Here is a 17,809-nt window from a genome sequence, read left to right as displayed (position 1 = left end):
CAGGGATCAAACTCGGGTCCTTGTGCTTGAGAGGCAGGTAACACCACCACTGAGCTAAATCCCTGGCCCTCAATTTTTTTTTTTTAAGCTTCTGTTTTAGCTGGCTTCCTCTCACACTCTTCCTGGGGAAAAAGGGTCCATCCTCTCATTGCTATCTTATGGCACAGATGCTCAAGATCTCAGCTCAAGATCTCAGCTCAGACTCTGTTCACATGGAAACACCTTGCTATTTCTGGGTAGAAGTGGGAGTTTCAGTTACCACCTAACTAGGCCCCATTTATACCACCCTGGTGCAAAGTAGGAGAACCTCATTACCGTTCCCGAGTGCTTCCTCTAACATAGCAGTGGCTTTGTGCTACTTCCATGTGGAAGTGAAGTCCCGATCCTCACTGGGCCACCTCTGAAGCACTCCATCTGGGGAGGATAGTGTGTCTGTCTGTGACCACAATGTTGATGCCCCACCTCCCCATGAGGTCCCTGACACTGTGGAGTTCTTCCCAGCAGCCTATTGAGCATGAATGCCAAGCTCTCCACAGAGCCTGGAGGACCATGAGGCTGGGGTGGCACAGCTTTTCCTGTATGATATGGATGTGCTAGTACAGCTGTCTTCTGAAAGCTTTCGGTCTTGTGAGACAGAAAGGCTGCCCTTTTCCTGGCCCTATGGCTAAAGAGAGCAGGCTTGTCTGGGGATTTTTGTCTATTTGTGAGGGTATGGGATCTCCATATGCTAGCTTCTTCAGCTCCAGCGTAGAGATATGAAGAAAAAAACAAAACAAAACAGGGAATTACCACTGTATCAATCCATGAAACCCATGGTCCCTAGACAATCTGTTTCTTCTCTTTACCTTTCAGAGTCTAAGTCCAAACAAGGATTTTTTCTAGAGAATGTGTTGGTCTCTTTAAGGCAAAATGAAGAAAACAGCATATGTTGAAATTTCATAATGCAAAATATTTTTCATTAAATAATTATATTTGCCTTACATCTTTTGGTGCCAAATTTTACCCTTTGAATAAAATAATGATAGGAGACAGTTCTTTTTTGTTACCTTTGACAAAAAAAGAAAAGTTGGTAATCACATATTGGTTTCCTCCAAATTTCTTTTATCCTTTTTTCTTTTAATTAAAAAAAATTGGCATCTACTTTAATACATTGATGTGTGCAAATCTTAATAGTGCAGTTTAGTGAATTTCGATAAAGGGAGGACTGTGTATGCAGACCTCAATTGCATAAGAAAAAAATGTCCATTGCTCAAGGAGTTTCCCCCGCTTGACCACCCCTGGGCTTTTACTTACCACTGTAGTTCAGTTCACTTACTCCAGAGAAACATAGGAATAGAAGCAGATGACCCTGATCCTTCTCTTCAGTATGCTTGTGAGATTATTTAGTTTTCTCTTCTTTTTATATAATGAGGAATATTTCATTATATAGACCTCTCTGACCTCTTCCTATCCTTTCCCTCTCTCAATGGTCATGTCCCCCCACCACACTCAGTCCTGTCACTGACACTGTCCCCAAGAACTGGCCTTGTTAATGTTAGCTGACCTCAGGTGTTTCATCCCATAGGCCTTAAGGCCCAGTGTCTTATCTGTACTCATGTGTGTATTTTTTTTTTAATTAAAACTTGAGACTTTTTCTCCTTACATTAACAATTTACGCTGAAAATTTTGTTTATTTTCTTGCTAATGGACAGGCATTTAGGGTATTATGAAGACTGTTAGGATCATTTGTGCATGTTTTTTGACATATCTTTTGCTAAATAAATGCTTAGGGGTGATATTAATGGATCTTATGGTGGTATCTATTTAACTATCTGAAAAACTGCCAATAAACAGTTCTCCAAAAGTGGTTGTACCCTTTTATACCTCTTTGCAATGTGTGAGAGTTCTATTGCTCTACATTATCATGATTTAGTGTTATCAGACTTTTTTTTTTTTTTAGCTATTTTAATGGGTGCTTAGTGCTACCTCATTGTTTATTCATTTTAATTTCTTTGGTGCCATCTAATGCTGTTAGGAATCCTTTAAAGTGCTTATTTGGTCATTCATATATCTCTTTGTAAAGTATCTGGCTAAGTCTTTAGCCTATTTAAGAATTGTATGTGTTAAATATTAAGTTACGGGAATGTGTTATATATTTTAGATATATGTACTTGTATTTTTCCTAGTCTGTGGCCTGCCTGTCCATTTTCTTAACAATGTTGTGATAAGCAAATGTTTTTAAGTATAATGAAATACAAGTTGTTAATTTTAAATTTTTTTGTTAATGTCTGTATTCTTTTTATTTTTTTAAATTATTTTTTAAAGAAATTATTTGCTAAACCTAAGGATATAAGGATATTTCCTGTGCTTTCTTTTAGAATTTTCACTTTTACATGTATGTCTCAAATTAATTTCTGAGTATAGTATGAAGTAAGGGTTGGCATTAATTTTCATACAGTTATCTAGAATTCATTAAAAACTTTTTCACTATTGAGATGTTTGGGATTGTTTATGGTGAACTAATTGACCATATAAGTATGGGTTTTTCTATTCCATTGATCTGTTTGCCTGTTCTTTTGTTAATTGTGTCTTGATTGTTATAGATAATCTTGTGTCAAAAAATGTAAGTCCTTAGGGCTGGGGATTTAGCTCAGCGGTTCGGTGGCCTGCCTTGCAAGTGCAAGGACCCGAGTTCAATCCCCAGTACCAAAAAAAAGTATATATTATATGTATATATTATATATATACTGAATAAATATATACTGAATATATATATATATATATGTATGTATGATTTGCTTGTACATTTCTTTGGAAAGGGGGTGTGATCTTGATTACATTTACATTGAATCTAATTATCAGTATGGAGAGAATCAGTATTGAAACAATCTGTGAACATGATATATCTCACCATTCTATCTCTCCATTTAACTCTATTATTATTTTTATTTTATTTGAGTAAGAATTCTTTAACATACTTCTTTAAATTCTCCTTAATTTTCATGTATTGAAGATAATATATTTTAAATTTCAATTCTGTAATTACATGATCCACATATAGTGTACACACAACCAATTTTTATGCATTGACTTGTATACCTAAGCTCACTAAGTCCATTTATTAGTTCAAGTAGCTTTTAGATTATCTAAATATTTGATTATGTCATCTGATAATCAAAGGTTTTGCTTCTTTCCTTTCAGTATGTGTTTTTTTAATGCTTTTTTCTTGTCTTATTGCATTGACCAAGACCTGCAACACAATGTTGAAAGGAAGTAGTATTGAAACATAGTATTCTTGCTTTATTCTTGATCTTAGGGAGAATGTGTTCAATAGTCTGAAAACTGCGTGTTTTCCTAGATGTCCTTTATCAGAGTGAAGATTTCTTCTTTATTCCTAGTTTGACTTTCTTTCTATCTTGATTGATTTTGAATTTTGTTAAATGCTTTCTCAGAATCTATTGCTTTCTTCACTGAATGGACACGTTTTCACCTATATTCTCTTAATGTAATGAATACATTAATATTTCAATGTTAACTGATTGTGAATTCTCAGAGTAAATCCCATTTGGTTTTTGTGGTAGACAGCTTTCCATTATATAACAAAATACCTGAAATAATTATAAGGAGAAAAGTTTTATTTTAACTCACAGCCCTTCAACAAGTGAGTTCATTGTTTTTAGGCCTCTTGTAAGGGTGTCAAATGATCAGCACATGGTGGAACAAACTGCTGAAGCAAAACAGAAAAAGGAGGGTGCCAAGGTCCCCCACTCCCCTTCATGAGCTCACCCTCAGTGACCTAAGGACTTCCTATAAGGGACCACTATTTAAAAGTCCCACAACCTCACAATAGCATTACCCTGGGGATCAAAATTTAACATATGGGCCCTATGGGGACATTCAAGGTCAAGATGTAACAGTCATGATACTTAAAACTTTTATTTATTCGTGCTTTTATTTATGAATATTTTCTTAAAAATGTTTTTCAACTATGTTCATAGAGAGTGTTTGTTCTTTCACTTTATTTTCTTGGCCAGGGAGTTAGCTCAGTGTCAGCACTCCTGCTTCATTTTATTTTCTTGTATAACATTATTTAGTGTTAGCATGAAGATGTATTTCTTCATACCATGAAAATAAAAGTGGTCCTTCATCTTCATTATTTTTAAGAGATTTTTAATAAGATTGTAAGTCAGCATTTTTATCTGTTATTACAGCCTCTAAGAGTGAAGAACTTTTTAAATAGTGAAAGTCTATGCAAATAAATCTCCCATTTTTAATCCTCTTAATTTTCATTTTCAGCTCCAATTTTAAAGGCTGCTTCACTAAATAGAGAATTTTAGATTTATCATCCTGTTGTCTTCTGGCTTGTGCTGTGTCTGATAAGAATTCAGCTGTCACTCTTATTATTCTTTTTTCTTTTTTTCTTGGTACCGGGGATTGAACTCAGGTCCTTGTGCTTGCAAGGCAGGCGGCGGAACCACTGAGCTAAATCCCCAGCCCTCACTCTTATTATTCTCCCCATGCAGTAGATTGACTTTTCTCTAACTTAGCATTTTTCATAATTTTGGTTTTATACAAGTTTATTATTATGTGTTTAGTTGGGGTTTTAAAAAATACTTATCTGTTTGATGGTCATTGGACTTCTTGATTTGTCTGCAGGATATTTTGTGGTATCAAATTCAGAAATAGTATAGTTAACTATTGCATCTCCAAGTATTCTAAGTATCTCATTCTCTCTGGTTGCTGGAATTATAGTAGCATGTATGTGTGTATCGTTATAATCCTACAGGGCACTGATGTTCTATCTTTTTTCTCTTTGCACCATTTGGAATAATTTCTACTATCTGTTTCCAAGATTACTAATCTTTGCTCCTTGATGTTCATTCTGCTGTTAAATCCATCAGTAAATTTTATCTCAAAGATTCTATTTTTCTAGGTTTTTCCTTTTATTCTTTTAACAGATTTATCTTATGATATGTTGCACGTTAGTCCACCATATTCATTTTCTTTGTAAATTTTTTAACGTATTTGTAGCAGTTGTTTTAAAATCCTTGCCCATTCATTACAGTAACTGTTATGTAAAAGGTTATATTTACTGATTATTCTTTATCTAGATTTAGGATCACATTTTCCTGCTTCTTTGCAGGTATTATGATGTTTTGTTGTCCTCCAGACATCAGACTATAATTCTAACTCTTTATTTCTCTTTCCCTAGTTTCGCTGTTGGGTGAGGGGTGTTTATTGGGACTCCTCCTAGAGTGAAGTTGAGCACAGTCTACTTTAATTAGACCAAGTTCACTATGTTTAGACCATCCTAGCCCCCATATTGCCCTTCTTTTAGTAGCGGGGATCGAACTCAGGACCTTGAGCTTGTGAGGCAGGCAGTGGCCCCCATAGTGCCCTTTTCATCCTGTGCTCAGTTGAGCTAGAAGGATGCTGCACTGCAGTCTCAGGTATCTTTGGTTCTTCACATTTCAATTCAACTCCTGCACAGCTCCCAAATCAAAGCACCACAGAGATATACAGAAGTATGCAAATTTGCTCTGTTTTCCAGACCCCATAAATTTGCTGCTTAGAAAGAGCAGTTCTGAATGAGGTGTTAAGAATTGTTAGGCTGCTGGGCGTGGTGGCGCACTCCTGTAATCCCAGCACTTGGGAGGCTGAGGCAGGAGGATCACTGTGAGTTTGAGACCAGCCTGGGCTACATAGTGAGTTCCAGGTCAGTCTCAACTATGTAGTGAGACCCTGTCTCAAAAAAAACCAAACAAAAACCAAAACAACAAAAAAGAATTATTAGGCAAGTGTCCAGTTTTGTGTTTCAGTTCTTCCTGATTCCAGACCATCAGGCCATTTTTCCCATCACTGCAAAGTCTCTCCCTTGTTTGGTAGGCACATACTTCCATCCACCTACACCGAAAACAGGCACCTGCCCCCTCATGTGGAATCTTCCTTATGAACACCTCATTTCTCTCTGAAAGTACTGCACTAATGCCTCCTCAACGATAGTGCTTTTCAGAAGCCCCATAAAATGTATGGCTTATTTTGTCCAGATTCTTCTGCTTTATCACAGTAAAGTTATCTTGATTACTTCCTTTTTTCCTTTTTATTGAGTTTATTGGTACAATCTAGATATACAATACAGTTACATTCATTACTGGGATTCTGTACCTTCATGACAGGTCTTGGTTCTCATTTTTTCCCCTTGTTCCTGCCCTCCCTTCACCCCCTCCTCTCCTCCCCATTTACAAATGCTTTATTTCCATTTTTTCATTTTCTCATTTTTTTTTCTTTTCCCTTATTCCCTTTCCCCTACCCTTCCCACTTTCCCTACACCTTTAGTCTTTTTCTTCCTATTTCACACTATTAATTATCCTATTAGGATCTTGTGTACTATTATAGTTTTTCACACCAGAGATACTATTCAGTATTTGTACATGTGTGACTTATTTATTTCACTTGAGTATATCCTCAATATGTATCCATTTTCCTAGGAGTGACTCTAGTTTCTCATTCTTTATGGCTGAGTAGTATTCCATCTTATAAAACCACATCTTCTTTATCCAGTTTTCAACAGATGGGCAAACGGGCTACTTACAAGTTGTAGCTATTACAAACTGCCACTATAAACATTGGTGCACATATATCACTGTGGTATGATTCTTTTAATTCTTTCATCCTAAGTAAGAGTCCTCCGAAATTGCTAGTGAAATTGTTTGGGTCTGTTAGGTTAAAAAATCCTTTCTTTATAATAACTCTAGCCATACTGCATATAGGCAGCCCTCTAGATCTGTGGGCTCTGCTTCCAGGGGTTCACCCAACTGCAGAACAAAAAGAGTCTAAAAAACTGTGTTTACATTACACACGTATGGGTGTTCTCCTTGTCGTGATTCCCTAAACAATACAGTATAACAACCGTTTTCATAGATTTCCTTTGTATAAGGCATTTAGAGCTATCTGTAAATGATTTAAAATATAGACCTGGATGTTAGGGGCAGATATAACCATTGTATAGGAAGAGCTAGAGCACAGGTGGATTTTGGAATCCATAAGGAGGTGAGGGGTCTTGGAACCAATGCCCTGAAGATATCTGAGGGGTGATTGTATTTAGTTTGGGCATTTTGTGGGGCTTCAGCCTCTTGAAGAAAAATTTTTGATTGAAAATTATTCCCCCTTGGGTATGTATTTATCAGACTGAACTCTCAGTTGGTTAAAATATCATATTCTTTTCCATGAGGAGGTGTGAGGCTAATACTGCAGCTTTACTATAAACACCTAACTGAATATTCTTTCTCATTTAATGTAAATGTCTTTGTAGAAAACACTACCAAGAGCAGCAATGTGGTTTCTTTAATTCCATTGCTAAAACTTTTATATGGTTTCCTGTATTCTAAAGGGAAAGCTATGTGCACTTTCTTATTTTTAAACTTTTCCTCTTATGAATCAGTGGCAGTATGATAAATGTCAGAAGTTCTTATTAGGTGGTTAAAGTCAGCGTTCTTGTTTTAGGCAGTGATGACTATGCAGACTTTGTAAAGAAAATGCCAGAGTTGTAAAGCTGAATTTATCACCAACTAGAGAACATAGGATAATAGTAATAATAACATTTAGAAACTCCCAATCTGTGCCAGATCCACCTACTCTTTACATATTAGGGTAAAGACAGTATTATGGCTTAGATGTGGCAGTGTCAAGGTTCAAAGCCCTTCTCCTTCACTGAAATGGCATTTTCAGTAAAATGGTTGAATTTTATACACTTTAGTCAAAAATAAATTTCAGGTCCAAAGATTTAGCTCAGTGGTTCTGCCACCTGACTCACAAGCACAAGGACCCAAGTTCAATCCCCAGTAGCCCCCAAAAAATTTTAAAAATAAATAAATAAATTGCAACAAGAAGAACATTTTGAAGGTAAATTTGTCTCTTTTCAAATGAAACTCAGGTAAGCTAAATGAAAGTGATATGGTTTAGTCAGGTCTGTAGTTTCCTCTGTTCTAACATTCAGACTATGCTAAATATTTTTCTCAGCCAAAGAACTAATTGACATAAAACATAATTTAAATTGCTGTAGAGAAAATACTAGGTCAGAGTGCTGATTATTGATTACAGCCACAGTTTTCTTTCATGCTAATGAAACCTGATTATGCAGGAAGTCATGAAAATGTATAGGTTCTTGAGACCAAGGGGCTCAGCAAATTAAGGAGCTTGCTCAGTGGTCAGAGGAAACAGAAGCTCTCCTTTCTGGGTGTTCAAGGTAAATTTGAGAGATAGAGTCATAGTACATTGTATGAGATGATGTCACATGGGAATGTTTCGGGTATGTTTTTCTTTATATCCAATGCTATCAGACAATAGAGTTTAGGATGGGAAATTAGCCATCAAAGACCTACCACTATAACTTTTTTTTTTTTTTTTTTTGGTACCCAGCATCAAACTCAGGACCTTTCTCTTGCAAGACAGGCAGTGGCACCACTGAGCTAAATCCTGGCCAACCACCTTAATAACTTTTTAAGGAATGTGTATCAGCTTTGCATTGCTGTGGTCAAATACCTGATGAAAAAAACTAAGGAGAGGAAAGATTTATTTTGGCCCAGAGCCAGCTTCCAAGGTAGTTTCCAAACATGGCTTCCAAAACATGGTCAGCTGTTTCCCTTAGTGAGGCAGAACATCATGGTGGAAAAGAATGGTGAGAAAAGCTGCTTACCATAGGACAGGCCAGAAACAGAGAAAGAGAGTAGGACAGCCAGACAGGAAGGCTTGGGGGACTGGATATAGTTCCAGAAGTCACACCCATAGTGACTGGCCTCCCATTCAGTTAATGAACTCTTCTGTGGATTAATACATTTGGTGAAGTTAGAGTCCTCGTGATCCAATCACTTCCCCAAAGCTTGTTGATTTTAAACATGCCTTTTGGAGAACATTTTAGATCTAAACCATAACAGACTGTTTGTCTTTGTAAAGGGTAAGCAATTCTTCAGGAGAGGAAAATGGGTGGAAGATAATCAAACCAAGGCCTCTGTGCACTCAATCTGGGGTCCTTACACAAAGTAGGAGTAGCTGTAGGTGAACAACTTGATGGCTGCAATTTTCACTGGTTGTGATTTTGTAGTCTGCACATTACTTTTCAGAAGAAATTTGAATTGTGTTTGATGATTTAAGATGGTGGACTGGAAAGCTAGGAAGGCCCCTCAACCAGTGTAGAAGAGTTCTCCAGACTTTCTGAAGGAATATAATCTGCAAGTATCTCCATCCATAGAAAGAGAACCCAGTGTGAGTGTGCCATGCACAGCCTTGTATCCAAGCCTCATTGAGCTGAGAATATTTTCTGGAGAGTTGGAGCCTTGGCTTTCCGCAGTAAAAGCTTTCAAATCACCAAGGTGGTTCTTTTTGCATCTTGGAAGCTGGCTCTAAAGCCAGGTCCTTGGCATAGTCCTTCAGTGACATCACGTCATCACCAGTCCCCATGACTGCCACGGTTCCCTGTCGTTGGGCACACACAGAGTCCTGGTTCTGACTTATGGAGAGCATCTAGGGTGGCATGCTTTGCTATAATGCTGGGGGCATTTCCCTGTGTAATAACCCATATCCTCTGGTGACTAGAAATGGTGAGGCCTGGGGGAAGATAGAGGTGGCAGAGGACTATAGAAAACTTCATTGATATAAAACCCTAATTGTGCTAGTTATAAGGTATGTGACTTGGAACGATGTATTGTTTGTTAAGTCTTGGTTTCCTCATCTGTAACATGGAGTGATACCTGATAAAGCTGTGATGCACACCCAATGAGACTGTTGTAAACATATACATGTCTCTGTAGTCCAGCACACAGTACATGTGTGGCAAACACCATCCCGAGTCAGCATGGAGCATAGCACAGAAAACCTGGCTTATGTAGGTGGAAAATGCAGAATGTTACTTTAAGGCATTGTTAGAAAGATACCAGAGAGACACAGCCAGGCTGCAGAGGCACAGCCCCTGCAGAGCAGAGGTGTATCCTTAGCTGAGGCTAGACTAATAATCTACGAAATGTTGATCTGGTACTGAGGTAGGACAGCACAGCTCAGAATAACATGGGGAGAGATAAAGGTAGGTAGAGGTGGTCAGAGGCACCTTCCAGGATGCCAGGCATGTGTCACAGCAGGAGCAGAGGTGGAAAACGACAGACACAAGTAACATAGAAACCTCATTATTAACCCCTCACATCTTTTAGGTGAAAACGTATTTGTTGATTGTTTTAAGATTCCTCTTTTTAAGTTTCTGGCTCAAGATCTAGTTCATCTAAAATCAAGTGAACTGAAAAAGAATGGACCAGAAATGACCTTAAAAGCCTACCAATATCTAACAAGTATGAAATAGATGCATAGATTTGTTTTAAAAATAGGGTGTAAATGATACCTTATAGCAAATTTATTTGTAGTTTTGATTAGTGATGCTTAAAGTTTCCATTTCTGCGTGTTAACCCCCAATAGTAATGGAGGCCAGTTTTGTGGATTGGCAGGGTGGGGTTTTTTTTTTTTTTTTTTTTTTTTGGCTAGTGGGAGTGTATACTGGTACAGCCACTATAGAAATCAGTGTGGAGATTCCTCAAAAAACTAAAACTAGAGGTTCCATTTGACCCAGCTATTCCCATTCATGGTATCTTACCAAAAGAATTAAAAGCATCATATCACAGTGATATAGGCACACCCATGTTTACAGTGGCACAGTTTGTAACAGCTACATCTTGGAAACAGCCCATATGTTCATCAACTGACAAATGGATAAAGAAGATGTTTTATTTTTTTTTTCTTGAAAGTATTTTACTTCAGATTGAAAAAACAACAGCTTCCACACTGTTCACTGTAAGATACACAGTATATTCATGAATACAATGCTGGTCATTTGAGGACATACTGTATATACACCTCAATTTCTCCTTCATGCTTTTTCTTTTAGAAGGATACTGTTTACCAAAAAGAAACTTCAGCAGTACAGGAAAAACTACTACTCTGTTATAAAGAAGGATACGCTTGAAACATTTCTAGCTAAATGGATTCGCCTTTGAGACCATGCTTTTAAGTGAAATAAATAGGACACATACTTAAACATCGCATTGTTTCTTTGGTATGAGAAACTGAAAGTATATTCAGGACCTAAATGTATAAAAGATATTGGGAAATAAGAAGAAAATGTTCAAATGAGAAGGGGAACAATGGAGGGGGAAGGGGAAAGGAAAGAAGGGACAAATTAAAAATGGAATCAATGCTTTTGTAAACCAGGAGAGGAAGAGGGGTGAGGGGAGAGGAAGGGAATGGGAAAAAAGAAGATGCAAGATATATCATGTTCCGTGCAAGTGTCCTATGATGAATGCTATCATTATGTATATCTAAAATGTACCAATGAAATAAAACAATAAAGAAAACACCAGGAGGGCTTCTGTGCTAGAAATCGAGGTGAGGCATGTGGGAAGAAGCAGGAAGACCTTCTGCAGAGTCCAAGGAATGGTTACGTTGTCACTGCAGGTACACAGGGCAGGCTGTCACACAGTGGCCATCTAAGGTATGATTAGGACCATGCCATGTGAAAGAGTAGGGTTTAGGAAGCTGTAAAGCTTAGTTACTTCCCATCCTATTTCCAACTGGAATAAGGACAATTTGGGGACAGCAAAAAAGAGGAGCAAAGGAATTAAAACATGGCAACAAGTAGAAGTGGGAAGCCAAACTGAAGTTATAACCCACCCCACCCCAAATCTACCTACTAACATATCCATGCACCGTGTATCTTGAGGTCTCCTGAGTGCTTCTGCTCTCTTTAAAGTAGATTATCTCTGGCCGGGGATTTAGCTCAGTGGTTTGGTGGCCTGTCTTGCAAGCGCAAGGACCCCGAGTTCAATCCCCAGTACCAAAAAAAGTGAAATAAAGTAGATTATCTCAGATCCACTCACGGGCTATTTCTCCCTGTGGATCTCATTTTCTCATTGTTTGTAGAGCGGTGTCTGGGTCTGCTCTTTTAAAACTTTTGTGCAAGGATGTATAGCTTGTGATGCTCTTTCATTTTTATATGGTACCTCTTCATTTGTGTTTCTTAAAAGCTCATGGATTTTCTTTGTAGAATTTGGGGTACTTTGTCTAGCATAAAAAGGTCACATATTATCAGAACAGGGAGACCACAACAGTATGTATCATTTTTGTTTATGGTATGGAAGGATATGTTTACAATAAATTATATTTTAATAATATATCACTTTAATAATATATATAATACTTAAAAATACTGTTGTAATAAAAATGCCATAACTGCAATAATCAATGCTTTATTAGCTACTCAATTATGTTTTATATTAAAGAGATCATATTTTATTTATTTATTTATTTGGTACCAGGGATCGAACTAGGGTCCTTGAGCTTGCAAGACAGGCAGCAGAACCACTGAGTCAAAACCCTGGCCCTTATTTTTATATTTTTAAAACTGCATGACAGTTTCATAATGTAAGAAACCTGTGCCCACAGTGTACACCCATACCTCCTACATCCAGAATAGTACCCAACCCAAGACAGGACACTCGTACACACTCTGGGAGTGAAAGGATGCTAATTATATTATCCTCGACAGGCAGAGGTGGCTGAGGTCCTACAGTCAGAGTCAAATGACCATTATAAGAATGACACCTGATCTTTCCATCTAAACACAAATTATCTCTGGAGTCCTTTTGCAGTCCATGAAGAATGCAGAAAGTGGGAAAGGGGTTCTTCAGGCAATCCCAGTGCTTTAGATTTAGACACAATCTTGGCAGTCAACATTTAATCTACCCAGCCAGTTTATTGTTCCTAAAACATCATTGGTGGGGTCATCTGAGAACAGTTGAGTTGGTCAGCTTTTTGTCATTGTCTTACAGTTTATATCTGGATGTCCCCTCCAAGCCTCATGAGCTCAAAGGCCAGGCTTTTGAAGGGTGATTAAATCATGGGGCGTGACAGCTAAATGTCATGGTAGGAAGTGAGGCCTGGTCATGTGGGCCGGCTCATTAGGGAGTGACCTGCAAGGGTGAGTCTACCTCCCCAGGTCCTCCCTTCTTTCCTTGCTTTCTGGCTGCCTCCATGTGGATTTCCTCCATGCCAGGCCTCTCCACCATGCTGCTGACCACACAAGAACTAAGATTTCTAAAACTTGTGAGCCAAAATAAAGCTCTCCTCCTTTAAGCTGTAAGTTGTCAGGTATGTCTCAGTGAAGAGAACGCTTTGACACACTGTGACAAAACCCTGAGATAAACTTGAAGGAAAGCTTTATTCTGGCTCATCGTTTCAGAGGTTTTTTTTTGTTTTTTTTTGTTTTTTTTTTTTTTTTGCATTCTCAGCTGGCTCCATTGCTTTTAGGCCTGTTGCAAGCTTGAAGCTTCAGGATGGAAGGGAATGTCAAAGCAAAGCATTGCTTCATGGTAGCCAGGAAGAAGAGAAAGACAGAGAGGCAAAGAGGAAGGGGTCAGGGATCACTTAAAGTCCCTGAAGCCACACCCCCATGGTTCACTCCCTTCAATGAGTCCTCACCTCCTATTTTCATCATGTCCCAGTAATACTACCAAATTCTGATATCATCAGTGGATTAACCCACTAGTGAAGTTAAAACCCTCGAGATTCTATTACTTCAGTGCCCAGCAGCAGCTGAGCCTTTAACAAAATGAGACAAAAAGTGGAAGCCATTTAACACAACAATCATGACACTTAGGAATGAAGAAAACCTCTTCTTCACCAACCATTGGATTGCTTTTTTTAAAAAAGTTTTTCTTATATTGAATAGAATCTGCCTCTTGTAATTTCTACTTATAGACCTTAAACGTGTATTTAATGTTAGACAAACCAAATGCATACTCTCACAACCTTCAAAGTGACTTTCCCCCACTGGTGAATATGGGTTGCATAATGCAAACCCAAAGGGAAAATCATCTTGAATAATTGCATGACAATACGTGGAAAGTTCAAGGGCTGTGTATACTGTCTCATGGTTTTGAACTGTGTGGTTAAAGATATTGAGAGTTGACAGATTAGTCAGGGAATTTTTCAAGAGTATTAATTACAAACTTTGAAATCTTGGTCAGTGAAAGTTCATCTTAGCGCATCTTGCAAATATGATCAAAGTCTTTTCAGTACTGATTTGATGATTCTTAACCACAATGTGTGAAGAATGAAGTTTTTCATTAGAAATCACTGATGTAATAGAGCACATTTTCAAGGAAGATGAATCACTGAACTATTACAATTCTTGCTCTTCCCCCACCTGCCCTGCCTCCCTACCCCTGCACCCCATTTCTTTGAGCACCATGGCATGTGGAGCTGCTGCAAAAGGAAACTGTGGTCTTAGCAACAACAGCACAGCTCAGAGAGGAGCCCCACAGGAGGGTAAAGGTGGAGTGGTGTAAATGATGTTTTGAAAACCACGAAAATAAAACTGGGGGTCTATTGTGATTTGGGGAGTGAAAATTTTACAACTGGCTGAAAACTTGAAAAAATGGAGGAGTACACTGTGTAGCTGGTTAGGGGAAGAGAAAGCAGCCCTGATTTTGTTCTGTTCTAGAAAAACAGTCTATTATTTGGGTAGCTTTCTTTTTTCTGAGAATTAAAAAAAAATGCTGGCGTGTAAAGTATGGAAAATGAAATAAAAATTTGACCAGTGTAGCTTCTCCAAATCACCGGCTTGCTCCTCTTTTTCCCTTCTGCCAAGGGTGTCTTGTCTATGACTGGCAGTGTATGTCAGGACAACCTCGGATCGTGCGTGGGGTTCCTGCAGGTGGGTTTTGCACGGGTGGACGATGACGGTGCCAACGCCTAGCCGACCTCCGCCATCCCACTCTAACCAGTCTCGGGAAGCGTCGCCTGCCGCCAGCCAGCCGGTCTGAAGGCACCAGTCTGGGTATAGAGGCAGTGTCTCTACCTTCACCTGTTCCAAGACTCTTCCTGGTCAGTTGCCACTGTGCGCCAGAGGGTGGCACCCTAGGCACTGCAGAGGTGGAGTGGAGGGGAGAGGAGAGAAGGAAGAAAGGCGGGAGTTCTTAGACCGGACCTCCAGTTTCCCGGGCGAATTTGGGTTCAGAACCCCCTTGAATCATCCCTTACATTAAATCCTAAGGTTCTGCCTGACCCGGTATCACAAAGGAATTTCTAAGATGAAAAAGGCTTGTGAGGATCATTTATGACCAAATAACATGCTCAGTCTCTGGGAGTACGAAGGGAAACTAATTTCTTCGGCCACTGAGTGTGGGGGTGCTTCGGTGTAGGCGGAAAGCACCACCCCACGACCCCGGATCACGCTGGTGCGCCAACACCTGACCCGTCCTTCCGCGTCGTGTTTTGTAGTTGCTGGATTTGTGCGGCTCAGTGAAGAATGATGCCCTGAGGGTGGGTGATCTCCGCCTTTAACATTCCACGAGCCAACCTCCACGCACCAGTCGCTGGAACTCCCAACGCGAGGGCCACCTGGGCCTTCCACCTTGAACTGAGACAACAGCTGGCCGGAGAAGTGGCTCGCTCTCCGCGGCTCAAGCCCGCAAGCTAAGCTGTGACGGGTGTGGAGGAAGTGCGGTGTCCGGTCCGCAGCTGCTCCACAGACATCGGGAGTTGGGTCAGAAGCCAGGATGGCACGTGCGGTGTCGCAGCCTACTGGGATTCCGGTCACCAAGCAGCGGTCTGGGACAGGCTGGGAGGCGAGGGGCACGCGGCTGGGAAAGAGAACCCAGACGGCCGCCCAGACAGTGCGGTGCTTCACTGTCTCCAATACCCTGCCCGGGCTGGCCGCGACCTCGCCCAGCTTGGGCGTCTGATTTCACCCCCACCCCCAACAGTGTGGGCTCTCCTATCCCTCGCCGTGTCAGAGCGCCCCACAGCCTGGTGTCGCTAAAGATCTCTACTGTTAGCGGTGACTCAGATTCCCAGTGATTTCGAAAACCTCTGGTGCTGGGTGGGAAAAAAAATCAAAATATTAAAAAATCAAACACCCTCAGACAAAAAATAGAGAGACAAGAAGAAAAAGAAAAACCGTAAGAGAGCGGGCGGGCAAAGGTTCAATTCAGGCGATGCTGTTTTCCCAGGGAATCAGATTCCTCTGGGCTCTGCGAGGGAAGGGAGAAGATCTCCGAAGAGAGGAGCGAGAGCCTGGACTTGTGTTCCGTGCGAAGGACGACCTCGGGCTGGTCCTCCCTCCCGGGAAGGCGGCTTCCGGAGCGCAAGACAACACGCGGAAAACATTTTACCACGTGAAACCAATCTGTCCTTTAGAGAGCACAGAGGCAAAGTTTAATAAAGAAATTATGAGATGGGAAAGCGCTCCTGTTCTTTGGAGAGGTTGGGAAGGTGGGCCCAGAAAACACTCTTTAATACATTTGTTTCGGAACCCGGAGAGACCTCACAGCTCCTGTGGTCCCTGGAGTTCCCATTTTGCAAATCTTCCTTGCCCGGCTTCATTCCTCTCTTCCCTACCAACGCGTCTCCCGTCAGCCGTAGGGATAATGCCCCAACGGGGTCAGCCGCAGCGATGTTCGGGATCGACAACCCGAGGCACCCCCGCTGTCCCCACGCTGCCCTTCGCGCTCTCTAGTGCAGTCCCGGGCCGCAGGAGCTCGTGGTCACCCAGCCGCTCGACGCTCCCAAACACAGCCAGGGTTGCCAGCGACAAGAACCGCTGCCTCTGCCTCCGGGCCAGCTTCCCTGCCAGGTCCTAAACAACACTAAGCAGGTTGCTTTCTCCGATGTCTTTGGGCTTTTCTTTATTATTATTATTCAAGGATTAGCAAGGGGCAGGCGACGCGGGGTGGCAGAGATACTCATTGTCAGACGGTGAGCGAGGCCGCTTTCTTCTGTGTGGTTCTTTTCCGGTCCGGGTCTGCGTCGCCGACACCGCAGAGAGCGCCGAGCACGCCGGCGAGAGGCCGGTTTGAGGCTCTGCGCCCGCGTTCAAGTTACGTTGCTCTCCCTCGTGGGACGCCGTGGGCAGGACAGAGCCCAGCCTGCGAGTCGGCATCGCCGCGTCCCTGAGCCTGTCTGTCCCTCTAACCGAAACCCCCGTGCTTCAGCCCCTCTGAGAACCCGGGTCTTCATCTTGTTCTGCACTCGGAGGAGACTTTAACTTGGGGCTCTCCTGTATTACGCTGACGTAAGGTCGGCTCGAGAATTTCAAAGATCACTAAGACAACAAGACAGCCGGATGGCGGGACAAGGCCTCCACCAGCTCCTCCACGCCGAGGCCCCTTCCTGGTCCCCGCCGGCCTCTGAACCCAGTTTCCCTAATCCCCACCTAGCAGGGTGTAGTAGGGTGTTCCATTTCCGCCCAAAGTTCCACTCCCCCGCCCTGCCATCTCAAAACTTGGGGTTGCGGACCCAGCGCAGGGAACAGGCAGTAGGCGCAAGGGTGGCCGCGGGTCAGGACAGCTAACAGGGACGCAGACGTACGGGGGTTCACGGAGTTTGGTCTCCCGAGGAGAGTTATGGGGTGGGGCTGAGGCTTTCCAGGAGACTGGGGACGCGAAGGGAGTTGGGGGTGGATATTGAGTCCCACGTCCGGCCCTAACCTCAGCAGCCCGCCCGCGCTAGCCTGGACCCGCCGGGGCAGTTCCCGCCGGTGCTTAGCTAGCCCAGCACATCTCGAGGGCTCCAGCCAGGCCCACGCAAAACCTTCTATCAACGGGAGGCCAGGTTCTCCTCGGTGCCTTTTTTCCTTAAAATAATTTCTTTCGAGTTGTTTCAACTTCCCTAATCTACCCGATCTGCGCACACGCGCATCCCGCCCCACGCCGGGGCTGCGGGAAGGACGCCTCCTGGGATCGCTCCTGGACTCCTTCCCACCGCAGGCTGCCTCAGGAGAAAAGCTGTCGAGCGC

General features: G+C 41.6%; 1 protein-coding gene across 1 annotated transcript in view; it reads left to right on the top strand.

Moving 5' to 3' along the window:
- Acoxl (acyl-CoA oxidase like) overlaps window positions 1–14,770 on the top strand; it is a 315,344-nt gene extending 300,574 nt beyond the window's left edge. The window contains 1 exon segment of the mRNA XM_033761482.1: window positions 14,663–14,770. Within this exon segment, the coding sequence (XP_033617373.1) occupies window positions 14,663–14,770 (108 nt within the window).
- The last annotated feature ends 3,039 nt before the right edge of the window (window positions 14,771–17,809 follow it).

Source organism: Fukomys damarensis, unplaced genomic scaffold (assembly GCF_012274545.1).
Source record: "Fukomys damarensis isolate Sample0158 unplaced genomic scaffold, DMR_v1.0_HiC HiC_scaffold_9, whole genome shotgun sequence".
Lineage (NCBI taxonomy): Eukaryota > Metazoa > Chordata > Mammalia > Rodentia > Bathyergidae > Fukomys > Fukomys damarensis.
This window is presented reverse-complemented; position numbering and strand designations above follow the sequence as displayed.